The 26,941-nt window shown below is 44.5% G+C and overlaps 1 protein-coding gene across 2 annotated transcripts in view; it reads right to left on the bottom strand.

The window, feature by feature from the left end:
• GRIN2B (glutamate ionotropic receptor NMDA type subunit 2B) overlaps positions 1 to 26,941 on the bottom strand; it is a 204,536-nt gene that overhangs the window by 145,403 nt on the left and 32,192 nt on the right. For both annotated transcript variants that reach the window (XM_042793302.1, XM_042793303.1), the window contains exon 3: positions 21,065 to 21,493. In XM_042793302.1, the coding sequence (XP_042649236.1) occupies positions 21,065 to 21,475 (411 nt within the window). In that variant the 5' untranslated portion in view covers positions 21,476 to 21,493. The remainder of the gene's footprint in view (positions 1 to 21,064; positions 21,494 to 26,941) is intronic.

The raw sequence follows: 26,941 nt of genomic DNA, 5'->3' as shown, positions 1-26,941 counted from the left end.
ATCTTTTTTTGAAAGCTCTCCTCATCCTCATGAGCTCTCTCCTGTGGGACTCCATGGCTGGGAAAATTAAAATTTTGTTTCCTTCAAATGCTACATCTGTGTTTTTCCTAGAGGCGGCTACAATTCTTTCTCTGTGATTTGAAATTGCAGCAATAATTATATTTCCTACTTTGTTCACTGTAGTTGACTGTTTTGGAAGTTATCCTGTAGCAGTAATCCACACATAAAGAGTCATCTTGCATTTTTCAATCCAATTTAAATGGAATTGTTTCTCAAGAAAAGCAAGGGGGTGAAAATGTTCCCCTCTGGCAAAAACTTCAAGTATTTGGGTATTACATGCAAGAATTTTACCTACCTGTCTTAGTCATCATTGCATTTTACAAGCACTGATTTAAATTCTTTGCACTTTTAGGGAGGCCTGAGAGTTTCTTCATGTTGCTTTTTCTTTAGTCCTCCCTCAATTCTCCCAGCCACTGAGAGAACTTCAGTTCCCTCTTTACAGATGATATTCAGAACATCAAATGCTCTTGTTTTGTTCTGGGCCAGGGGAAAGAATGCAATAAAAATTAAGGCAGGGATGCAGTAGGAGGCAAGGGAATAATTATTCATTCTTGCCATCAGCTCATTCTCTTGGTTAAATTTACACAAGTTACCCCAAAATTTTCCTTCTAATTATTTTCACTGAAATACCCAGAAGCCTTTAATAATGGCATTTACATGTATAATGTAGCATTATTAATGTTAAACAAAGCCTTTGAAATTCCCTCCATTCTGCAAGCCCCATACCCTTTCAGAACAAATTATTTTCACAGTAGCTTCTCCCAGACACACACACACCCCACTGCTATTTTATTAAGTCCAGATACTCTTTCCTGTTCCCCATTCAATTTCAATCTTTATATTCTCTAAGCCATGGAGATACAAGAGCAGCACAACAATGAAGATGCTGGGGCCAGAAACAGTTAGGGTCACGGCAGGCATAAAATAAGGTGACTAGAAATTTAGCCTTTAAATCCTACACAGTCCAACTGCTAAAGCTATGTCTGCATTCCAGACAGGGCAAGGATCTGAAATGAAAGCATTACAAGGAAGAAAAGTTTCAGGATATCTCAGGAACAACTAGAGGAAGAAAGCGCTGAAAGTTTAGGAAGCAGAATTGGTGTTTGGGAAGCATCCCACCTCCACATCCCAGCACATCTAAGTTTTCAGCCATCTTTCCAGCTCGGACCACAAAAACCTTCTTATCACCTGAAGAAGCTTCAGATACATCTGTTGCAATTACAGGAAGTCTTAGGAGCTTTGCTCTGTTCTTTTTATTTGTAGTTCTAATTGGCTTTTGCCTCTCCCAGGCATGCAATAATTCAGGAGTCAGTTGTTTCTACAAGACCTCTGCTGCATCCCCCTCTGTGACCCAGCTGCTGCTCTGCTCAGCAAACCAAGCTCACTCCAAGCCATGCCCCACGCCTTGCTCTCTGCTAGCGGGGGCCTCCTCGAGCATCTCCATGCAGCTGGGCTGGCAGCGCTGGCGTGGCACAGGCAGAGGCTGACAGTGACAGGGCACTTCCACAGCAGCAATTCAGCACATCGTAGCTTCCCAGGGATACAGGATCCGCTCCTGGGTCAGGGAGTGCTAAACACCCACCTGCTCAGCATCACAGCACAAAAGCTTGCAGTGTGCTTGCTAGAGGGAAGCGGCAAAGGGACAAAAACATAATACATCAGTGCCAATACAAACTGATATTGCAGGGAAAAAAGAGTTATAAAGGAGCTTTGTACCATAAGGGCAATTCTAGAAAGTTTCTGCACCTCAGATTCACATATCACTTCTGAGGAATCTTAATGCCACTTCGTGGCATCTCAGAAACATTGGCAGGACAGGGCCTTGAAGGATAGGCTCTTGCAACAAAACCATCACCAACACTAGATCCGATCAGCTGTAGCTGACCCCAGAGCCGCTGTTCCAACACTGCACTACCCTCTTATTGTTAAACTTTTTCCTGATGTCCAAGGAGCTACCATGGCCTCTCATGACACTGTCTGGCATTATCAAAAACAGTTTGACTCCATCTTCTTTGTAACTGCCCTTCAAACAGCAATGAGCACCTACTCCTCTTACCAACATCTCAGAGACAAAAACAATCCCTTGCGAGCGCACAGGGCATGTTGTATCTGTGTCAGGGTCAACTCAGATAGACACTGCAAGTAATACCCATGGTCTACAGATCTTTCTTGTTTCCACTGGAGAGTTTCTGTTGAATTCCTTTCCAAAAGGGATGCAAAAGAGGCAAAAAAGATATGAGGATGGATGACACAACTGGAAAGGTCTTCCTGAGGATCAACTAAATACACTACAATTCTACTGCAGAAACGTGACAGTTTGGGGGAAATACAGTAAAGGACCTCTAAGATCAGGGGTTGGATAGAGAAGGTAAAGAGGGAATAGCTACTTTTTTCCAGTAAAAAAATAAGGGCATATCAAATAAGAATGACAAGTGGCAAGTTTCCAACAACAAAGAACTTCTTCACCCCGTGAGCAGTTAAGTGGTGAAATTCCTTGTCTCTTGGATGCTAAAAACGTGCATGGGTTTGCAAATGCCAAGAATTTGCATGTGGGTAAACGTATGGAAGAACAACCCATCCGGAACTACTAAATACAAAGATACACCTATTAGCTTAGAAAGTCCTGAGCCATAACTCATGGGATGCTCAAAGAATATTCTGAGCAAGTATCAGTAATTGATCCTCTAGCAGTTTCTGGATGCAGAATACTGGGCTAAATCAGCCTTTGAACTAAACCAGTTCATATGTTGATACAAAAGGTTTTCTAAATTAACATTTGCAGGAGAAATTTATGTCTACTGGGACAGTATAGTAAAGTCCCTACCACTATGGGTCAAACCAATTTACGAATCCAAACACCTCTTTTTATTTAAATGCTGCATCATTAAACAGAATAAAGACTTCGGGCTTCCTGGAGAAAAGAGGTGTGCCTGATCACCCCATCAGTCCAGCAGGACATTACTGCAATCCCATGGCAGCCACAGCAACCTGGGATTGAGGCCAAGGACTTCAGTCATGGCATATCACTCTGCTACGCTCTTCACTTCACAGACAACTGCCCGCAGCTCCAGAGCATCTTTTCCGAAAAACAACAACACTGTACCATGGCCAGGATGAAACAGGCTTTGAGGCTGACCATCTTCTCAACCAAAATTTACACCTTCATCTCCACTCCACACATTCACAGTTTTGCTTCCCCTGATTTTCTGACCTCTGTTACACAGGAAAATGCCAAAATTTACTCCAAGGTTAAAAACTGGTCTTAGGGTAGCAGCCCATTTGGCCAGGGGAAAAATGGGCAAGGAAGCATCACATCACCTTTTCATTTCTGCCCTGATGGGTAGAAAATGCTGGACCATACTGCTCTGCCACGCATCACCTCACACTGTCGTAATAACACTCCTCTGGGACAGGGGACCTGCTCCCAGCCCCTGACATTGCTCAGCCACCCTGACACACCCACTGTGGGCAAGCCTTCATTTCTGTGAATTTCTGGTGCTGTATGTGGAAACTCCTTTCTCTTCCTACTCCCTTGGGTCGGAGGCAAAGCCCAGGGAAGACAGTTTGGCTGGGGGCATTCTTGTGTGAGACTAATCCCAGCTGCCACAGGGGCCCTGGGAGTCTGTCAGCAGCCAGAATAAACTGAGGTGGGTCTGACTCACACACTAAATCCCAAACCAGCAAGAAGAATATACAGGTACAGAAGTGGTGTAAAGTCACTTGTCTGCTTCAGCACACTGACACGTACCAGGCACAGCTCAGTGTATCCAGGGGACAAGGCCCAGCAACAGAACACCCTGAAGAGACAGATGTCTCCTATGGTCTCACTGCAGGTGTCTGCCCCACAGAGGATGGGACCTTGGGGAGCCAAGGCTGTCTGACTGATTTGTGCATGCCAGCAGATTTTTGTTTGCCCCAGGTTTATTCCACTAGATTTTCTAGTCCTAAAATATATTTTAAGCTAAGCAGCTCTCACCCCAGCACCCAGCTCCAGACAGCGCCAGCAGTACCCAGGCAGAGATGAGGCAATGGTGTACTGAGCAGGGAATAAGCACATCGCAGTCACACACTGCCATCCCCCGCTAACATCACCACCTTTACACCTCTCCTACCCCTCCTCACCCTGATCCTGAGGCGGATTTGTGGAGGAGCAGAAAGTTGGTCCTCACAGAGCCGGCACACACCAAGCTGGCATGGGCTTCAGAGGAATTAATCAGACGGGCAAAGTCTGATCCCTTTCAGGGAGCATGCGAGAGAGGAGGCAGCACTCAGCACTTCAGACATCAAGGGAAAGTAAGAGAAAAAGAGATGAGAGAAAGCCTTGTATAGAAAAAGCAGCAGGAAAAATGTCCTAATTTGGAGAGACAGGCCTCATTGCCATGGCAACCCAGAATCGCCCCAGAGCGGCCAGATCCGACTTTGTATGTGGTGTTAAACGATTCAACCATTAAGGGAGAATACTAAGGGGAAAAAAATAATGGGGCTGTGGAAGGGAAAGTATTTGGCAACAAAGACTTTTCCTCTGAGGATACTCGGGCAACTGAAATGAATCTTTTGAGTCTTAAGTTGTATTTTTTTTCCCCATTTTTACGTGCAGACACATTTAGTGCATTTGCTTCTTTTCTGGAGAATGAGTCACTCCTTCCTTGCTGCACTACCTTCCCTCCCCAGCCTGGTGCTCACCAGCTGTGGGGCCAGATCCTGCCTCCTGGGTAACAGTGGAGAACAGACAACTGGAGCCGCCATTCCTTTCTTTAAAGACCCCTACAAAGACCTCCCGGGACAATGCAGAAACTGGGAATGCATGGCAAACCACATGAGGACAGTGCAGGGTGGCAGCACATGTCACCAAGGAGGTGGCAACGTGATACAGGGCAACAGTAGCCACCAGCAGCTCCAGCCTCTGGTCCGTGGCCTTGAGAAGGCACATACGGGATGTGTGCAAGAGACCTAAGGGCTGCTGAACACATCTGGCTGTGGGGTAAACGAGAGAAGCAGCAGAAGAGATACACTCACTAGAAGTCACACAATGCATATATTCCTGGCTGAGAGAGGAAGATGCATCCCTGCAGTCGTTAATTAATTACCTGATCTCACCCCAAGACCTTTCTGCCTGCTTTAGTCTATGAATTATTCTGAACATCATGTCAAACCTCCTCTTCCCAAACCCTTGCCTCCTTCCACCCTCACTCTTGGGATACCCTAAGCCATTCATCCTCACTGCTGCCTCTTGTCAAACACCCCCATTCAGCAGGTTTCCTCACCCTTATCCCTGTCATAGTTCTGCCACTTTTTCTCAGCCCCCACAAAAAGTCCCACCCATTCTGCAGGGGCTACCCTTCAAAGGGTGTTAGCACATGGAGGTGGACCAGTATGAAGAATAATAAGGGCAGGTGAGCAGCAAGGAAGGAATACCAGAATATGACTTTATCCTCTGGAGTTTCCCTCCTTGTAACTGAAGGAACAAATCCCAGGGGACAAGTTCCCAGAGAACCATCCCCTACAGATTCCTAAGTGCAAAGAGGTAAATTGATTATCACAACAAGATCCTTGCCACCTCACATCTAACCTACTCATGTCAGCTCATTTCCCTATCCAATTTATTCATCAATTGGCAGAAAAATGTTTGGCCAAAAGGATTCCTTGATATCAGGGATGCATGCAGTGTGGAGAAGGACAGGACATATTTCACAGGCACGGTTACACAGACACAGCCACACATCTTCCAAATGCTGTTATCTGTTCCCATACAAAACCACTTCTCCCTGACCACAGAAACCCAAATGTGCAAGAAAATTCAAAGCAAGAAAATCCTCTTCCTAGTATTGCAGTCTAGACTAGACCAGAAGAGGGGGAAAAGATTAAACTAAACTCACTCCTCTACTACCAAACAAAAAAACATCAATGTATCCAGAGATTTGTGTATTTTATAGCAGTGGCATGGTAGGAGCTGCTGGCTGGCTACTGGCACTCTGGAAGCACAAAATGCTTCCCTATAGCTTGTATTGTATATTAGTGAGTATTGTTACAGGCACATTTCAAGACATAGAGCAACACACTACTGGACCAGTACAGAACTGGTGAGTGACACTGTCAGACAGAAATGTGGCCCTAAGCAGAGTGGGAGACAAATACCACTCACGACCTCCATTTTTCCTCCCGGTGATCAGTATCACAGCATGCTTTTGCCTGCCCATTTTGCCTCTGACGAGAAAGCTGCCAGCCACAGCTTCAGTTTCTAACAATTAAGCAGATGAAACTTAAAATCCACAAGTGCACATAAAAATCTTCCAAGGGAGAACAGAAAAGGGCAGCAGGATCAGACAAAGAACAACTGGGACAAGTCCTGGAGAAGATGAGCCCTGTGGCCTCACATCAGGACATGGAGACAGTGAAGGTTAATGGCAGCATGGCTCATTGGGGGATAATGGACCATGGGCACGAGGAATGGCACAGCCCGGTGAGGTCTCCAGCCATTTCCTAAATGAAGCTGTTCCACCATCTGCAGGCGAGCACACTTTGGAATTAAACATTTTGCATGAAGGCCTAATTAATGAAGCACAAAGTGACTTATTAAATCTAAATTAAGGAACCAACTGACTAGCAAAAATGATTACATCTCTGGCCAGGTAATGGCTGTATCAAACATTTAGTTGTGCCCAAAACCCTGTAAAACTCACCTGGCAGATTCCAAATAAGCAAAAGTTTACCAAAATATAATCAGAGACTTTTAAAACAAAAGAGAGAGAAGCCACATGACTTTGGGGAGTCTGTCAGATGACCAAAACTAGCAAAAAGAGATGGCTGGCTGGTTCATCCTCTGTCCAGTTCATCCCTACCTCCTTCCACCTCAGCTGTGTTGTCTCCTGCAGGCACACACGTACTCCAAAACTTTGTCAGTGCTATAAATGATTTCAGTGTTCAGATTGCAAGTGCAGGAGACAAGTCCGTAGAGCCAAGGAGGACTCACTACTCATAGACATGTCCAAAGTTTTCTACGCACTTCCCTGTCCCACGCTGCATTTCATTATGCCTTTCAGACCTTCCTGTCTCACCCCTTCCCAGGGGCTCAACCCTTTCAGCACACCCCCCTCCTCTAGATCAAGGGATACATACTCCCTTATTTTCAACTTCAGGCTGGCTCCTCCTCAGTCCAGCCAAGGCACCCACTGGTTAGAGCATGCCCTGATATCCTTCGGTGACACTTGAGGAACCCAAACCACCATAGTTTACTGTAGCCTTGCCACAGGGCTCAAAATAAGGCTAGACAGAAAGCTCAGCCAACCCAAAGACAGAAAAAAGTGGGGCAGAAAACAGATGCCTGCTTATCAGTTATGAAGAAAACCAATGTGCAATTCACATTTTAAGTGCAATTTTTAAGTATCTGCATTGAAAATATAGTTAAAGGCACATGCCCTCCTCTTCCAGAGGATACTAACAGAATAATCCAATTACTGCTGCTGTCATCAGGCTAATTTATTTTCTCAAGAGATCTGGTTTTGGATAGAAATAATAAAATCTCCAAGCCTTCCACCATGTTCTCCTTCAAAAACTAACCGATAAGAGCACACGACTGAGCAAGTGCCTGTTCATGACTATGTCTCATTTGCTGCCGCAACCCAAGCCACCGCGGTGCGGTAGCGTGAATCACAGAGCTCACACATGTGCGCCGAGCCCAAGTGTGAACCGAACATCCAACCTCGAGAAACAGCGCCGCATGCATTCTGTGCTCATCTATGCGAATCACAGAGCAGGACGGCTCTGGGGTGGATCAGAGTGAATCACCGTGGGAGCGCGTGTTAAGGAGGGCAAGCACACGCAGCAAGAGTGTTTGGGACACACTATACATGGGTCACTTGTGCAGAAATCACAGCTCCCGAGACACTCTGATGCAGGGCTTTGCCCACCTTCTGTGTGCATTTTTAGCTTGTTTTCCTTAGAAAACAAGTCTCTTGCAAACCTGGTGTGTGCGTGTTTGTACATGAGTCAGGCATCCCAGTAATTCTTGAACCTACTGGCCAGCTTCCACCTGATTTGACAAAGGGGCAGAGGACTCGAGGAGAATTAAATTCTTACAGTGCTGTACAAAATACAGCCCTCAACTGCATGCAGTCTCAAAGCCTTTGTCTGGCCTCACAGCAGTGTGTATGATTCACCCGCTCACAGTCAAAGGCTCACTAGGAATCACATAAACTTCACCCTAACCTGGCAGCATGCCTGTAGTGGGCAGCCCCTATACACAGAACCCCCAAGGGCACCACAGTACATCTCTGTTTTGTCCAGACAGTGGGTATAAAAGTCATGGTGCAAACTAGGAGAAAAACAATCAGAAACCTGGGGGGAATGGAATTATTGCAGGAGTTGTAGCCAGCTCTTGAAAAACTGAAGCTGCTATGGGCACACCCACTTATTCGGACTGGACATCTTCTAGTTGAAACAGGGTTGTGGGTAAAGAAATTAGATCGTTTTAATGCCCCTGGTCCTCACCACTAGGGGAAGGATGAGTTAAGCGCTTCTGAAATCTGTCCACCCAGCTCAAGTTCTCTCCTCTGTGGACTCTCTGGTGTCTACCAAGGGCTGAGCTCACATTACAGTTTTAGTATATAATTCAGTTAGAGAGTCAATTAACCATGAGATGTGAATCCACTGAAAACAGGATTCATTCATTTGGGAGCTGGCAAAATTACTTGTTCCATCGCCCTTCCATTCACTCTGTCTTCTCAACAGGCTGTTCCAATGTCAGGTCATAAAATTCACTTTCAAGTGTGCCAGATGGGGGTAGGGGGAAAGGGAAGAAAACCCTCTAGTATGGATTTGCAAAAGCAATGAGGGACACTGGATGTCCATTCAGAGATACAAAATAAAAGGTCCAACTTTCAGAAGGCTGAGATGCCTAGCATTTTTTCAAACTTGGGCTGCCTTAACCTGTCTGTCTCATGTTGGATGTCAGGGAAAAAAAAAAAAAAAAAGGCATCTATAACCACCCTTCACACTCAAAACACTTTATCCTACTTCTTCAATTGCTGTTACTCCATGGGAGGTGGGCAGAGCCCATTCAAGTACCAGGTGTCTTGCGCCTGGCAGCTCCGCAGGCAGCACTGCATGGAAAAGTCATTCCACTCTGTGAGCCCTGATGTCACCCATTCCCAGCCCTCCCACCACACACCTAGCCCTGCTGCACTGAAGAACAGGCTGATCCTGGCCCGCAGCCCGGGCCGTGGAGAAGCCCAAATGGAGCCAGGCAACTTGGAGACACGGAAGGCAGGCAATTCTGAGAGATGCTCTCTCCACGCAACATTATCTGACAAATGTGCCATTATCCAACAAGAGCCTCTCTCTCTCTCCACTTCCTGAGCTACTATCTCCTTTGTTAAGAATCCATTGACCCTTCCTTTTTATCTACAGTACCTTCAGAAGAGGATCGTCTTCCTTACGCTTCTCTTGAGCTCACTAGGTGGTTTGTGGGGTTTTTTTTAACTGTCTCTAGTAGATAACTAAAAGGTATTGGTAACCATTGGCTCAGTGCATCCCCTGAATGAAAGCTCATACTCTCCTCTCTCAACCTCCTTCCATACTGCACCAGCAACAGGAGATTCCCTGCTCTCCACAAGTCTTCATGAACTGGAAGTGATGGAAACACTGTACTTCCAAGGAGGGGAATCTCATCAAGAGGAGGCCATCCCCTTCGGAGAGAAAACTCATTTATTTCAAGAGGGTCAGAGCTACAAGAGGTACATGTGGCTACTTGCAAGGAAGAACATTTCAGGCAATAGTAATTTTAACTCACACTCAGCCCCACGTCGGGCATGTGAACCCTATGATTTGGTAGGCTTAAATAGAAGTTGAGACAAAAAAACCCTCCACGATCTCTGACCTTTGATAAATGTGAAGAGCTGGTTAATGCAGCACACCAAACATTGAAACTTCAGCTCAAGTACATTTGTGTTGGAGGGAGATCCCATCAGCCAGGAGCCATGAACCCTCACCACACACCACATCCTCACCGGCAGCTCTGCCCCAGCTGAGGTGACACCACACATTGCCCCTGGCCAGGTCCCCACAGGCTCAGCAGCCTCATCCCATAGCCCAGGGGAGTAACCAGTGACATGTAAAGCTGTCACAAACCTTTCCCCAAGCTTCTCCTCCCCTTACCTTCTCATCCATGACATGGTATAGACAACACTAGACTGCATGTTCGGCTGCGGTGAGAGGATCACCAGCTTGTCAAGCTGGTGATGTGGAGAACGGTATTAACTGAGTAATTAAATCATTTCTGTAATTACTCTCACACAGCTATAAATAATGTAAGCCCACACATTCTCTCTGGAAGCCACAATAGCAAGAAAAGAGAGGTTGAGGGATGCAAATGAAAAAGGAGAAATAATAATAATAAAAACACTTAACATTTATACAGCACACTGTATTTTCAAAGCACAGTGCAAACAATAATTAAGAAATGGGTAGAGTGACAGACAGGAGAGGGTGAGAGGAAGGGAAGCAGGAGAAGGGAGAGGAGAGGAAGGGGGGTAGGTGTGAAGCAGGATTTGAGACCTGGCAAGGCTGGCAGCCCCTGCAGACACACTGCCCAGCCCTGTGGCAGGACTATGCCATGTGGCTCTTCATCCCACACCTCCGTACTACTGCAGCAAGCCACGGGGGTAAGGGCACAGCTCTGCCTCCCCAGAAAGAGAGAAGCAAAGCGAGTGCCAGAGCAGGAGACAGGACAAAGCACTGTACTGTACAAGCACACACCTGGACGAGCCAGCAGCTCCACCACAGAACATCCTCCCAACAGTTTCTCTCTGCCCCCTCCAGCAGAGTCTTGGCCATGACCACACTGGCCCCCAGCCAGGCAGCTGGTGAAAACTGCAGAGGCCTCTCCCCACAGGGCTGGGGCCCCTGCCCAGGGCGTGCTGGCTAAGTGGGGGGCACAGCTGAGCCATCCCCAGGCATGCTTTGGGAGACCCACTGGCCTTCCCTCAGGGAGGAGCACTGATGCCAGTGTCCCCATCCACACCCAGGGAGCCATTTCTGGCTCCCTTTGTGGCTTAGCACAGAGCAGGGAGGGAATATTTCCCTGGGGAGGGAGAGGAAGCGCTCACAGAGAAAGCATCCGTGCCCAATCCCACTGCCCTGTGCCCTGCCTGAGCCCAGGCCTGCTATCCTTACCCCGTTTCCACCCAACAGGTTTTCCATTCCTGTTTCACACCCCATGTCCTGTTTGCTCAGCTGTTCTGCCACTCCTGCTCCCCAGCTCTTGCTCCTATGGCAAGCCAGGCAGCATCACCTGGGCAGGCACGTCTCCACCTCTTTCCTGTCCCTCTCCACCTTTTCCTATTCCCCATCTCCCGCTTCCCACCTTTTTCCAGCCTCCCTGCCAAACTCCTTGTTTCAGGATCCCTATCAGAAGCTCTGCCTCTGCACTGGCTCCTCGCCACACCCTGTGTATCCCCCCCCTCACCCATGTTCCAGCCCAGGTCCCCTGCTGCACAGTGCATTTCTCCGGGCTGAATCCCACCAGGACCCTTCAGGAGAGCTCCAGCCCCAGCACGGCCTGTGCAGCCCAGGTGCAGTTTTGCAGAACAATTTGCAGGTACAACATCTTTTCAAGATATGTGGCAAACATCTAAAAGGACTCTGCTGCATATATGCAGTTTCTGATGCTTATAAAAATGCCAAACCTGGAACAACCTATGCAGTGGTAGCAAAAGCACATTTCTGGTTAAATTCCTCCCCTGTAAGACACCCTCTCCAGACCTGTGCCTTTGCTCTGAGGACCTGTGGTGGTCAGGCAGAACCTTTGGAGGAAAACGTGCCAGCACTTGCGACACAGATAAATCACATATCTTCCTGTGCCACATTTTCAGACAGAGCTGTTTTATTTTCCAAATAAATAGTGAAATAAATCAATCAGCTTGAGGCATACACCTGGCATAGAAAACTTTGCTCAAACAGTCATAGTCTGGCAAAATTACAGGAAACCCCCAAGAGTAACTGATAATGGGGAATGCTGGGCAAGCTTACAATAGACAGTACTACCAGCCCTGCATACAATAAATTCTCCTGCATGCTGCAGCTATTCAACCACCTCTAATGGGGGTTGCAGCTTCTCCTCCTGGGGTCCAGATTTTCATATCAAGCACTGTATTTACTTCAGCTAGAAAAATCCATTAATTGCTCCCTAGCAATTAGGTAGCGTTTGCCTTTTGTAGAGCTCAAAGTACTTCACAAAAATATTGTTATGGTCTTCTTGCAAGGGGAAAATTGCTGTAGACAGAAGTTGCGCAACTGTCTTAAAGTCATGTTTTATATCGGAGCTGCAGCGAGGACTCACATCTACTAGACCTGCTTGATTCTGCTGCCACCCTTTAGATCAGTCCTCCTCACTGCATGTGCCTGCCTTTTTTGCCTTTTTCCTGCCCGCCTTTAGACTCCCCATGTCCTTCATTCATTCTTCCCTGCTTCCTCTGAAACATACATTTATTGTTATTATCAGGAACCTCATAGATACGCAGCTAGAAGCTGTTGCCAAAGCACAGAGAAAAATTGCCCCAACAGAGCCTTTAGGGTATTTTTTTCTCAGTTGCACTCAGAACTTACACTTTTTTTTTTTTTTCCTCGCAATCCTAGATTCAGAAGTTTTCATGTCTGTCTCTCATGTTGTTCATGCTCTCTTTCTCCTCCACTCTAACTATATAACACTTTCTCCAGCGTTTAGTTCAGTCCTACTTGAAAACAGCTGAAGCAACATGGTTTCCACGCTCTTCCCTAGGGATACTAGAGCACATTCTAATAAAATTCAGTATCTGAACTTTTTTCTTGATACATATATTTATCATTTAAATACTACCATTTAACATATCATAATATATCATTTAATATCTTTTCTCAGCTTTATCCCATCGCTGCTACCTCTACTTCTGGCAGCTACACCAAGCATTATTTTCTCTAATCTTAGTTTACCTCTATTCACTACATATATAAATCACACCCTGACTTATTGTTCAGCCAATCTACGATACACACGTATATCAGTTTCTCCAGACCTTTAACAGAGTCACAGACTACAATTATATCTTTTTTGGTACCCTCTTTTCTTCCAGACTGTGTATATGTAATTCCCTTAACTTCCTTCAAAATCCATCCCCTCTAAACTTGGTTAATGAAGCAAATAAAAGGCAACGAGAATAAGAGATTCCCTGGAAAGAACTGTTTCTCTCTGTCCCCCGGTTACTGGGGAATGACACGCGGATCTAAAGCAGCAGCATCGGGCAATTTCACACTCCGTGTTTTCAATTTCATTTTGAGGCCAGTTTAGGGTAGGGACAAATTTGAGTGTAATTAATTTAGATTTTGTGAGACAAGTAACCGCTTGGGGTTGTAATAAAGGACTGCCTGCTCCAGAATGAAGAAACTAATCTCCTTGTCCGGCTGGGGATGGCATAAATTGATTTAATACTTCTGTGTTGGTTTTTTTTTTGTTTTGAAGAAAGGGCTTATAATGATGATTATAAATAACTATGGGTCAGATCTCATCAAGCTCCCATATTTTCTTTAGATAAGTGCTCACAGATTTGGAGATCTACCTAAACATCATCAGTGTGAAAATCAAGCAGAAAACTAGCAAGAAAGAACTTTTTCACAAAAGCCCCATTACTTGCCAGGTCCAAGCTGGGTGGAAATCAACATGTTCCTCACAGATATTTCAATACTTCTATTTCCAGGTAGACAATGGCAACACCACATTTAAATATTAGTAGGAAAGAAGTTAATTCAGCTTCTCGTTCCCTCAAATAGGTTGCAGCAGTTGTGTTCAGAACTAGGCAAGGAAAGATCTGTCACTCGAAAGAAAACATCACTCTAACAACAGAAGAAAACTAACACTAAGTACTTCTGGAAGAAGAATTCTGTGACCCAGAATAAAGCGCCTTATAAATAGCTACAAAAGGCTGATGTACAGGATTCAGACTATGGTTTTGCTTGGCGTTTGTTGTCTGGAACAACTTCTGCCAACGGAAGGCATCCGTGCCTCTGTGTAGTCATCTTCTCTTTCAGCATCCTAACCTTGCCGAAGCACTGCCACTGCCCAAAAGCACCCCAGGGCACCTTGGCAGGGTGTGAGCCTCACCAGAGTCCCTCCAGGTTTTCTCTTCCCCAATTCTGTGACACTTAAGCTCAGATGGTGCCTTCAGGCTTCAGGTGTCCAAGGCTCTGCAATTTTCAAGGCTCAGGGCAGATAAGAAGTGCATCCAGTAGAAATTATTAGGGGGCAAAAAAGTGATGGAGGTATCTCAGGGCAAGTTACCTTTCCATAAGATTTTTAAAGATGGATTTCTTGTTGTTTTTTTTTTATTTTTTAAGTGACAAAAAATAAATAAATCAATCAAATTCCATATTTTTTTCTTGTCACTCTTGAAAACAATACCCTCCAAAAAGTGAAGGCCTTGAAATGGAGTTCCTCCCAAGCAAATGGGAGATAAAGTAGAGGGCAACTTTAAAAATTAAAAAATCAGGCTATTTTAATAGGTTAATTAATAAAAGAAACAATGCATTTCTTTGAAAAGTCTTTTTTTTTTTTTCATTGAAATAATATTGACAAGAGTACTTGAGCTCTTGTTTAGAAAATGAGAGCTTACATTGAAGGATTTAATGGCCCCAGAGAGAGGTTAAAGCTCCTAAAAGTTCATTTCCAGGTTTCCTAATATCTGAGGGATTTTAAGTGCTGTAATTTATTTGTAAAGTAATAAAAATTGTTCTAGGGAAATTCTCAGATGTTAATTAAACTCCACAGAAATACGCTACCTATATTCCCTTTCTTTATAAGAAAAAATGTAATTTTGTATGGATGGATTAGATACAGATGTAAACATAAATTACTGATCCACCTGGCCTGTTATTACATGCATATATTCAAGGGAAAAACAACTGGCATACAATACTGACTTTTATTCTCTATATCTCTGTGACCTACCTTCTTCTCCCTCCCCAACTTCTGCAGCAGACTCATAGTTTGAGGACACACAATATTTAGTTCATTATTTGTGAGCTACACAGAGCTTTCATTTGGCAACAAAAGGAAACAGAGTACCAAAAGCAAAAGAACTGTATTAATCATGTCCTCAATAAAATTATTAAAAGATTAAAGGGAAACCACTGATTTTTTTAATTTTATTTTTTAAAATCAAACTTATCTTTGCTAATCACTAGATTAGTCTAACAAACATTTAAACTATTACTATCATCAAATGCAGTTTCAGAGAAATGAAAATGCTTTGTGAAATTACATGAACTGCATATAATTTTTCTTTGGAGGGAAAAAAAGGGATAGAAATCTTCTAACAGCATTGAACTATACTCTTTCAACATTTGCAGATCAAAATGTGTCTTTTTCCACCCCCCTCTTCTAAGCAGCATTTTGTTTGGAATTTATTTCACTTCAGTTCATATAATCCATTCAAAGGGAACTTTTTATTTTTTTCTTTTTCTTTTTTTTTTTTTTTTTTTTACTGAATTTCCTTCACACAAGGGCTCTAAAAATTTCAGATGTCATCCCTAATGGAAATGAGACAAATTTACATCCAAAAAATGAGGTTTGCATTCCCCATGCATCTCTATTATTTAACCTTTGGAAACCTGAGAGTAAAAGTGCTTTCTTTTTAATTACAGATGTTCTGCTTTTAGCAGCACTGTCCCAGTGTCTTTGACTTTGTCCTGGTTTCAGTGTGTATCTAGGTGCTCAGCTTATCCAACCAGTTTTGGCTTCCCTGTACCTGCAGCATCAGTTTGCTGCACTCTGACCGGCAGCTAGTTTTCTTCCTTGGTGCTTTACACCTATTGTCCAGGTTTGGACTTGCTCCCCATCAAAATATCAAACAATATAATTGCTGTAGCAGCACAGCCCAGGCACAGAGCGATCACAGCAACCTTCAGCATTGAAAGAGAGAGACACAACATGTCTCAGAAACCTTGACAGAAAACAGAAAGAAAGGGGACAGGGATTTATGAAGTGGGGAAGGAAAGGCGGAGGAGAAATTGCAGCTTTGGCGTGAACAGGGAAAAAAAAAGAGCAAGGTAGTGGAAGGAGTAGCAGAAAAGTCAACTCTACGCTGTGTGAGAAAAGGAAGGAGAATCTGGCCTAGAACGGATCATGGATTTTAGATTTCAGGTTAGTTACATGCAGCTTTAACACAGATTTCATTATAGGCACAGCCCAATTTAATAGATTGTTCCTTCCTACCATTTTATTTCCATCAGTATGGCTACCCTGTGTGTGCAAGCCCTGGAGAAAATAGCAAGGGATGCAGAGATAGAGGAGACTGATTTTCAGCTAAGAAAACATAATCATCCTCTTCTTCCAATGTTTTCCCTGGGTGCTGCCAGTGCACCACTGTGTTACTATAAAGCTGTACCCGACAAAAAACTTTGGCAAAATAACATGACTGTGGAGAAACAGCAAGGGACAGTTCCACCAAAAGTGATGGTCACCAGCTGTGCTATAAGAGAACCCAATGCATTTTCTGCTCTTACCTTTTCTGCTTTCATTATCACCAAGCTGACTACTACCGTTATTTTAAAAAAATAGTCTATCGTTACAAAACAGACCAGTCAGCCAAATGTTGTGGTCATTTTTTAGGCAAGAAGTTAAATCTTTTCCAATACAATAAGTGTCCTAAATCTGAACAACAATCCACTCTTCTCTAAGGTACCTATAATTATATACCTGTTATTGTTACTTCCTTTTTCTGTGACTGCTCCTTTACCTCTCAGTTCTGGGCAGAAGTAATTTTAGGTAATACCAAAAAAATAATGAAGAAAAGCCCAGTCCAGATTTCCAGTCTCAAATCTTCAAACACAAGATACTGGTTTGTGTGCTTATCAGAACTGAAGCTTGATTTGCAGCCTTGATGGTTTTCTTCCACCATCAGTCCCCTAACACAGAGCATCCTCATCCGTCAGCTATTTCCATGCTGTGATAGGATTGAATTTTTGCTTTTAAAAAACTGAGGAGAAAGGAGAAAATATTTTAAATACTAGAATGGGAGCAGATATGCTCACCCGTCATGAGTGCATTGCAGTCCTATGGACAATGCAAACTAATGCTTAAGATCAGGCAACACACAGCTATAAAAAGGAAGATCATTGCGGCAACTTCAGGCAAACTGAAGAGACCAAAGAGCTTCCACAAGCAAAGGTCTTGGATCACAAGAACTTGGCATTGGTGGTGATGCACATTTCTCTTCTCTCCATCTCATCTATTCTAGATTAAACACAGATCATCAGTGATCTGTGCTATTCCCTTTTCTTATCAGGTCCAGGTGAGATGGTGCTACCGTCCTAGTCCCACCAAAACAAGGACCAAGTGCTTCCTTGCAGGGCTGAAACAGTTCAATCACTCTTCTACTGCTCCCCAACAGCTGTGGGGCTTGGTCCTCTGCGAGGAGATAACGCAGGGGCTATTGGATGCCCTCAGCCATCGCTCCCAGGCCACCCAGCCCTGACAAAATGACTGCTGCAGTTCATGCTGTTTGGCATCACTGCTGGCACATTCATCAGCAGCTAAAGGGACTGAACTAGCTATGACAACACTCTCCCTCAACAAAGTGGTCTCTCCAGAGCTCAAGTGAGGCACAGCATGTGTCTGTGCTTCAGTGTTTTCCTGGAACTAAATCCAGATCGCAGTATGCACATAGATCATTTGGTCATTTTCTTCTGATGCCAAATTAGGCAGAGGATAAATGTAACAATTTGTGACAGCTAAGGAGGTGGGATTAGAGCCATGAGCACCAAGGAGAGAAACAGCAAAAATATATGCAGGTTCCTATATACTTGTCTTTCAGAGGAAAGAGGCAAAACACAGGGAAAACAAGATGATAGAAACATTATCTACAAAATCTAATCAAATGCAATATTAAGGAGCATGAGTTTGAACAGAACAATCAGGAAATCCAGAGGTTACACTTTTAGCCACATACCTCCACCTGCTATGTTACACTTAGGGCAGGATTCACGGCATCTAACCTGAGGCAGCACAAGCAAGGTGGGGTACGGCCTTCTTCAGTAATCAGTGGGCAGACACAGGACTATCCTGTGAGCACTACACTGCACCCTGGGGCGGGTGGGATGAATTGTCCCCGGGTGGTGCCTCTTTCCCAACATTGTAACAATACTTAGTCCTCCAGCTGGCAGACAGCAAAATTCCGGATACATGTTAAGCAAGATGAAGCCAGCCTATGGTGCACATTATACTATATTTCTGTCTATATACATAGGAGAAAAGTGAGGCTTGAAATGCCTTTTTTTTTTTTTTGCCTGCCCTTTCATGTCTTCATTTACCAGCTTCATGGTATATTACGAAGTCCTTTTTACACATGGACCCGAATTTCCTCCCAGACACAATTATTAAACCCTTATTGAAGGTGAAACAGAATTTCACATGCTACCTGGGGAAATGTGGTTTTACTGAGGAGGTTTTTTACATTAACCTCCAGAGAAGAGGGGCTTATCTGTTACACCAAGGCATTAGTGGTTTGTAGGGTTCTTTATGTTTACATTGGCGCTACTGATCACAAATGCACAGGGAGCATAACAAAGCTATAAGCGCAGGTCTGAACCTGTGAAATGCTGAGCAAGTTCAATCACAGTTGACTGCTGTGGGTGTTGAGGGGATGCTGAAAGAATTAATCCATGCTTGCAGGATCAAACCACAGCCACACAACTCATCTGCAAAGAACACGACTAAGAGTCACTGAAAGCAAAGCCCCTATCAAGGCCCTCTGTGGAAAATAGATTGTTTAAGGACTTAGCAGGCCAACTTCAGTATTTTTAGTAGAATATCAATGTATTTACTCTCCACCATATTTTAATTCAATTCATCACATAAATATTATCCATTAAAGATTACACACCTGTGAATCACAAGCTGTAAAGGTCAGCCTTTTCTATTTATGCTCAAAAGAAATCTTGGCCTTTCCTAAAATTGCAGATCTTTGTATGTAACCTGCTTCTCCTGTCTGCAAAACTACAAAAAAAAGGGAGTTTGATAAAACAGAGGTCTCCATTCATAAGAGCTCCCCATGGTCTGCCTGCCCTCCAGAACGCTCTTTAGAAGTGAGCCAGTGGGGTACACAGCGCAGTCGTGGGAGATGCTGCCTTCCTAAGGAGACACTAGAGACAGGTAGAAAGAAAAATCTTTACAAAGTTCAATAGGCCAAATTTCTCTTTGAATTACAGCAGCATAAATCTGATCTAATCTTGCCAAAGGCAATGGGACTATGCTGGATTTACACTGCGGGAATCTGAAATCAGAATTTGGCCTGCCATGTTCAAAGTCACAAGGACCTTTTCCTAGTGCTTAGGAGCTCTGGCATCAGTAACACTTACACTTGTTCAAAGACTATGTAAAATGCCACCATTAAGTGTGAACCACAGCACCCAAGTAATGCTTCAGACCTCTTTTGCACAGACATCAATAACTATGCAATGCAGCAGGCAGAAGAGCATCAAGATGCAGAATTGTTGCCTGACTGTCCTCCAAGTCAGAAAAGCTTTATTGTGGGTGGAATGGGGCAGAATGACTTTAGCACACATGCAACTATCCAAGGAGAGAGAGGAAAAAAAAGGCCTGTGATTATTTTATTGAGTGACTACTTTAGTTCAAAGGCTGATACGAGAAAATAACACCGCATATTAACTGTATGTTATTTGGCAACTGAAAAGTTGGTCAAAGAGTGAGAAAACAATTTGTGATTAATTTATTCCCATCTACTCACCTACAATAACTTGTACTGGATTATTTATTTACAAGGCAAATAAAACAGAAAGTGCCTGGATTTCTCAACCCTGCTAGATCTCTTTCTAAGGAAAAGTTGCAACAGTGTCCAACTTAACTCTCCCAGTTCATTCAATTAGACCCAATTCTGCCTATTTAAATGTCTTAGATTCGCTTAAGATTGACCAGTAAAAGAAAAAGACTGTTGGCTTGTGTCCCTGTTTACTTCTTTGTGATGCACAAAGTGTGGTCAAGAGAGTCTTCTCAATAAGGGGCTCGGGCCCAATTCTGTCTGGCACTGAGCCTGCAGTGAAAAGGACAGCCCACTTCTTTTGGGTATTCCCACTGGCTCACAGCAGCCCAGAGGCCACTGTTAGTCACACCATCTGGCCAAATGCACACTCAGGTGTGAATTGCTGAGTCCTCTGTTCCTCCCAGAGGGAAGACTTGTATCAGGTCCAGCTGCAACCCACAGAGGCTCCCATGAGGTGAGAGTTTTCAGGGGCCCAAAGATGCTGCTCCCTCTGCATCTTGCCCTGTTCAAAACCAGTTGTGGAAAGGCTTGTTTGTTTAGTAACTGCCCAGAAGACTGACTGGGTCCTGGGAAAACAGTGAAATGTGAGTGATATGAAGGAATAAAGTAGCACGGTGGAAAAAATAAAGACTTAGCTGGACTGGTTCAGACTGGTTAGTTGCTTTAGCTAACACCTATTTAACTTCAGGAGCTAATGAGCACTTCTGAGAGAGGATGGCTTTATTAAAGATTCAATTATTTTCCAATTAAGATGTAAGAGTTGTATTAAACGTCCCTGAAAATACCACAATCTCCTCCAGCTGCATACAGGAAAAACCCAAGCTAGCATCCTTAGCTCTTCTAAGGTAAAACACAGGCAAAAATAAAATCTTATAAGAAAAAAAAAAAAATCAGAACTGTCAGGGGCTTTTTACCCTTCCTAAGGAAGAACAAAAAAGGCTGATTCTTTTGCAGTTCTCTTCTACCTGCTCCTTTCCCTCCTCAGTTTTTCTCTGTTGCAGATAATTCTACATGATTAATAGGCTCTTCTCAGCAGTGCTACACACAGTTAGTTCTTTTAATCTCTTTTTGAATCTGAAACTCTCTAATCCCCCAACCCTTCATCCCCATGAGACTACACCTGAGGATCACAGAATAAGATATTTCTTTCTGTTTTTCAGTTCCCATCTGCAGGTCTGCGATAGAAGGAAGCTCAAATTTACCTTATCTGCCATGATCATAGAGGAGCCTCCATGGATGCCCAGGATGGGAGTGAGGGTCTGGGCAGAGATGAAGTCCAGGATCTGGGCAATGGCTTCCTGGTCTGTGTCGTCAGCAAATACCACCCCTTGAATCTTCCGGTCTGACATGAGGTCACAGATGCGAGTAATGATGCTCTTGGGATCTGTCTCATTCATGGCCACCAGCTCCACCCGAGGCACCACTGAGAGGTGGTGGAAGTCATCTTTCTCGTGGGCATCTTTGATGGCCACTTCGTCTGAAGTCCCCACCAGGATGACTGCAATGCCAATGCTCGGGTGGCTTTTCTGGGCATGGGCCCCACTCCCTGTTGTCGCAAGGACTGCCAGCACCAGCCAAAACCTTGGAGAGTAGCACTCCACCCTGGGCCTCATCTTCAGCTCTTGCACTCCCTGAGCAAGGAAGAAAAAAAAAGGAAAAGGGGAAAGTAAGAGAAAGAGAAAGTGATTAATTGACAAGTCAATCATGCAGTCAGCCTTCAAGGCAGATCCATTGATCTTTCTCAGCCACTAGCCCTCCTTCCACCAGTCCTTCTTGCCTGATGCCCAGACCTTTGGCTATATTCAGGTTTCTGTTCAAATCGGGGGAGGGGGGAGAGGCAGTGTCAGACCAGTCTAGCCTCTACTTCAGAGTCTGGACTCATTTCAGAGAACAGCTGTCAGCAGGAGATGGGATCATGACATCTCTCGAGTCCCATGTCACTCTGAAACCCAAGCCAAGAGTGTTCAAGAATTGTCCTTTGACAGCTGATTGGCTGTCCTTGTGAAACTAATTCCTTATTCCAAACCCATGTCTGAGTGCTCACCCTCAACACAAAAGAATTACTGGTGCTTGTGATCAGTTTGGTCTTCTTCTGGAGGTATAGGCAGGGAGGCTGAAGGGACCAGGCAGATAAGAACTCCCTTTTACCTTCTCAGCACAGCCCCTCCAGAATAAAGTGAGGACAAATGGCCAAGGTGATTTGATATGTATATGTGTGTGAGTATCTGCTGCATACAACCTTCCTACCACCAGGACACACACAGCTCCAGTCTGTAGTACAGTCAGCCATATGCCTTTCACTCATACAAGATTAATTTCTTTTTAAAAAGCAAGGAACACAAAATTTCCTGGTGGTCATGGACAAAACTGGATCAGTGCAGTGTGGGGAAGACATTCCCTCCAAGTCTGTATCACAGCTGTTTTTGCCCAGAAGCAGAAAGACCCACAGAGCTTACAAAGGTTCACCCTCAGCTACCATAGCTGAGGATGTAACACTGATCTTTTCCCTGAACGTGTCCACTTTATTTTGTAATCATAACAGTAGAAATGGAAAAATCTGATGAGGTCATCCCTCTAGCCCCTGCCTGAGCAGGACTGTTCCCTGTGGGATTGTTCCTAGCTCTGTCTTTATTCAGTCTCAATTTAATAATAGTTCATTCGCATTTCTACACTTTTCATCCTCAAGACACTTCACAAATACTAACAAACTCATCCTTGCAGCACCTATGCAGTGTAAACATCAGAACCCTCCCTGGTCTGGGGACAAACCAGAGCAGCATCCCCCCATCTGCCCACCACCCCTGTGGGAGGCAGCACTGTTCAGTGTGCCCACCCAGGGACATGCTGCTGTCCTAAGGAGATTTCAGGTCACTGCAAACTAAACAATACTTTCCCACAGCACAAAAGGTCTTTCTCAGCTATTCATGCCCATAATCCTGTTCTTCAGCAGCCATGCCCACTTGGGATAAATACACCAGCCCTGCACTTCTTTACACTACACCTCTGGTCTTGGGAGCCCAGGAACAGAACCCTTCCATGCTGTTCTCCACTACCCATGCGTCTATCAAATGAATGGAAAGCCACGGCAGCAGTGACAAGGCTGGCAAGACTTTGGGGAAGCTGGAAGCCCATGAAACAGCCTTGCCTTGCACCAGCCACTGATAAGGAAAGGGCACAAGGGGTTCCACCTTGGCCTGTGCAGGGAAGCACATAGGCTCAGCACCTGATCCCTTATTGTCATGCTAAGTAGCAAGAACGTATCTTGCATTGATATTACCAGATAAATAAGCAGATAATAAATATGCACCAGAGGAAACAAATCCACTTAGGAGGCTGAAAGGGACTGCGGGTGTGAAGCGCCAATCGATTCTAAACTCTCTGACGGATCCACTTTCTGAGAGATGCTCACAAGGAGAACCAAGAGACTTTGAGAGTTTGGCAAAATGAACAGCTAACTTCATTCCAGCAGGACTGTTATCCTCCAATTACGAGTCACTAAATTAGATTCCTTCACAGTGAAACGCAGTCCCCACTCCTGCAATGCTTTATTAACTTTAATGCACTCTATACGCTCTCTGTCTCTCACTCTCTTGCTCACTCACTTTCACTCACTTTAATGCTATATTTGTTCCCTTTAAAATATGTCTCCTGTGATCCCTCTGCATAGTCTCACACAGTATATTACGCTTGGTTAGGCAATGGCTAGCTGTGATGTCCAGGGAGCAGAGTGCAGCTTTTTCCCAGTCCTTCTCCCACCAGGAATACTTTACAGGGCCTTCCAACCCAGGGCTCAGACAGTGATGCAGGAGCTATGCAGGCAGTCATAGCAGCAGTCTGCCTTCACACCCAAACATAGACTTCTCCCACAGGGAAAAATGCCAAACAAGAAACCCATTCCCTTCTCTTTACCTGCTTCAAAGCCAATAAATCTCTAACATCTACCTCCAAGCAGCAGCAGCGAGCCCAGATCCTGAAGAGCACATAGGTGCCAATCTGTTGGGTGTCTGTCTCATGGGATGTGCCCCCTAGGCAGATTTCTCCATTTAACACAATGTGATGGAGTTCCATGTACAGTACCAGAGCCTCAGGCTTTGCAGGGAGCAGCCAGGGCTAGGAAGAGGCTGATGTGAAGAGGAAGTTGTCAGTGTCTCCACAGCCAACCTGGCATCTCTAATATGGATCTTCAGCTGTAAGCACCCTCTGGATCAGTCAGCACAATGCCTAGGTAGCCTGTATAGTACCACTCAAGATGGCTCTCCCTCCATCTCTTGCTCACATGTAACACTTGTGACATGCTCACAATGTGTTTCAGGTGTTCCATGGGCAGTCTGCACGCCAGAGACCAGTGTCCTTCTAAGGGAATAGCAGGTACTATGGCCAGGCTGGACTCCCTCATTGAATGGGACCTAGGGATATGATAAGGCAGGGGAACATCAATAAATCACACCTAAGCAAGGGCTGAGTGGTGGTCTGCACTGTTCAGCACCCCCAAGGCAGCTGCAGGTTCACAATGCATAGAAGCTGATCAAAGACTGCAACAGGAGTGCTCACAATGTTACAATCCCTTCCTTACCCTCCTTGGGGCTGACTTCTGCTCACATGCAAGTGCTGGTTGTTGGAGAAAGGGACAAATGTTCCAGCACCAACCCTATCTCTCTTTTCTCCTTTGGTCTGGCTCATTACCAGCCCCTTTTGAGTATGTGCTGGTAGGGGAGTCGGGGTGAACCAGCACAGACATTATCAGATTAAAGTGACCCCAGAACTGTTGTAAAAATGTGATTTTTTCATACACAGGAGCAAGTTTATTCATTAATCCCTGCACAGTTCAAAGGCAAAAGTTTGAGGCATCCAATGAAGGAAGCACTGGAGTCATCATGCAGACCTCCTGCTGAGTGGTGTTCTTTTTTCCAGTGAAGAAGAGAAACAGAGAAAATCACACATGAAGAAATTCACAGGCACCTGACAAGGCTGCAGCTGTAAAACAGAGCACTTGCCCTTAGTTGTTTCAAGTAACCTTAATATTGCTAGAATTCAATTTCACCTGTCAATAATTATTTTAAAAATATGCCAGTATATTTTATTACAAAGCATTTTACATGAGCAGGTTTCCCTTGGTGGTGGTGTGGGGCAACGCATTGTTTGGAGTCTTTTCTGTGATTTTGCAACTCCAGAACAATTTAGTAAATCCCAAACTCCAGTCTGGTAAGTAAAATCCTTTACACATTACTCCACTCTATTATGTTGTCCCTTACTCCCTGGAAAATAATATATGACAGGGCCATTAGACAAAGCGGTTTTACAGACATATCTATATTTAGGTATAAACATGCCTGTAAAATTATACCTCTATAATCTCATTTTACTTACCAGTAAAACATATCCACCATTGTAGAGGAATGCAGCATCTACTTAGTGCTGCAGAGCAATGTTACACAATCACTGTTAAAATGGGAAGGGAAAGCTAACTTCTCCAATTGAAAATGCAAGAGGAATGTAGGTAGTCAGACAGTAATTATTCAGATTGGAATTTGGCCAGGACCAAAGGTTATATTGCTTAAAAATATCACGAGAACCTTATTTGACACTGAATTTTTACGTGGATGAGATCTAAGATAAGTATTAATAGAAAATTATTAGGCTGCACAGGCAAAATACAGCTCAGCATTTAGAGATATTTCTGGACGATATTTCAAAATACAGAAAGTACACAAATAGGTCACTGTGCATTCAACCAGGCTAACTGTAAATAAAGTACTACTCAGGCAGTGTACAGCAAAGCTAGGCGCTCTTCAGGTCAGACAAAGAAACTGAGGCAGAACATGGGCCAGTCCCAGGAGTTTGGGGGCAGTTCTATTGTGTGTCAATGCTGGTACCTCCTTCTGCTGCAGTTGTGCCAGCTGGGCAGCCTTGCACAATAGCCCCTCGGAGGGGTATTTGCAGGTGCCAAAACCCTATCTCCAAGCTCAAGACAGCAAGAGGAAAGGAAGTCCTGTAAATACTGCAGTTTCAGACAAAAAGCTGTCTTGAAGGCAGCTTTTCTAATTAGGAGGAAGACGATGCCTGGGACAGGAGGCTGAACAGTGTGCACTAGCCACTGGCAAAGGGAACTTCTCAGGGACATTGGCTCCATGTTGGATGAAGAGGAGCATCACCTACCTCCAGCTTCTCACTCCTGTACTTCCCTGGAGGACCATGGGGAAGTTCATATCCCAGTGCTCTCTGGGCTCTGCTCACTGGGAGCTCTGATGAAGTCCCAGCACCAGCTAGAGGACTTCCAGCCACAGAATCTGAATTCGACAGCTAATTTTGCATCTGCACCAACTGCAATGCTAATTCCCAGCCCTACTCTCATCCCTAATCACTAACCCAATTATTACCTAGAAAGAGATGTCCCGCCAGGCCCAGCGTTAGCCACCAGTGTTACCGTACCCTTTGGTATTTGCTTATCTTTGACAGCATCTTAATTCACACTGGCTTAATTTCTCAGACAGTTTGAGCAGTATCAGACAATGAATAAAAAAGCAATCCTTGTGTTTCAGGCCCTAGATGGGGAAAGGAAGAAATTCATCTCACCTGTGAGATACTCTACAAAGCCCGAAGGTGCTTTGTGCCTGGTATCCAACACACCTCCAGGGAATAGCAAGTGCACTAGAAGAAGCCATAAGGAAGTTAACATCCCACTAGACATGCTACTGGGCTGTCTGGCAAAGAAATGCCTGTATGTCCAGACCAAAGAATGCTGTTTCTGTGTTTACCAGCTGCAGAAAACTGGTGAATATTTAACCTTTTCATCTACTACCTGCCTTAGAGGTAAACTGCAGGAGCTGAGAAGACCCATGCAAAGAAAGGGGCAGGACTGATTGCAGCCTCATAAACTGTTACTCCTAAGAGCTGGGGCTTAAAGCTATAAATCACACCATAATTTACAGCTAAGTTTCTCCAAGTCCCTGATTTTTGGCGACGCATTTCAGCTTAGGACAGCCTCCCATTCTCATGTTTACTGCCGTCTCCCCAGTCCAGCTGCACTACCTACTGTATACCTCTGAAGAAGCATTCACGTTCTAACACTATTTTAACTA

This window comes from Tyto alba, unplaced genomic scaffold, assembly GCF_018691265.1.
Source record: "Tyto alba isolate M040663 unplaced genomic scaffold, T.alba_DEE_v4.0 Super-Scaffold_2, whole genome shotgun sequence".
NCBI classification, from domain to species: domain Eukaryota; kingdom Metazoa; phylum Chordata; class Aves; order Strigiformes; family Tytonidae; genus Tyto; species Tyto alba.
This window is presented reverse-complemented; position numbering and strand designations above follow the sequence as displayed.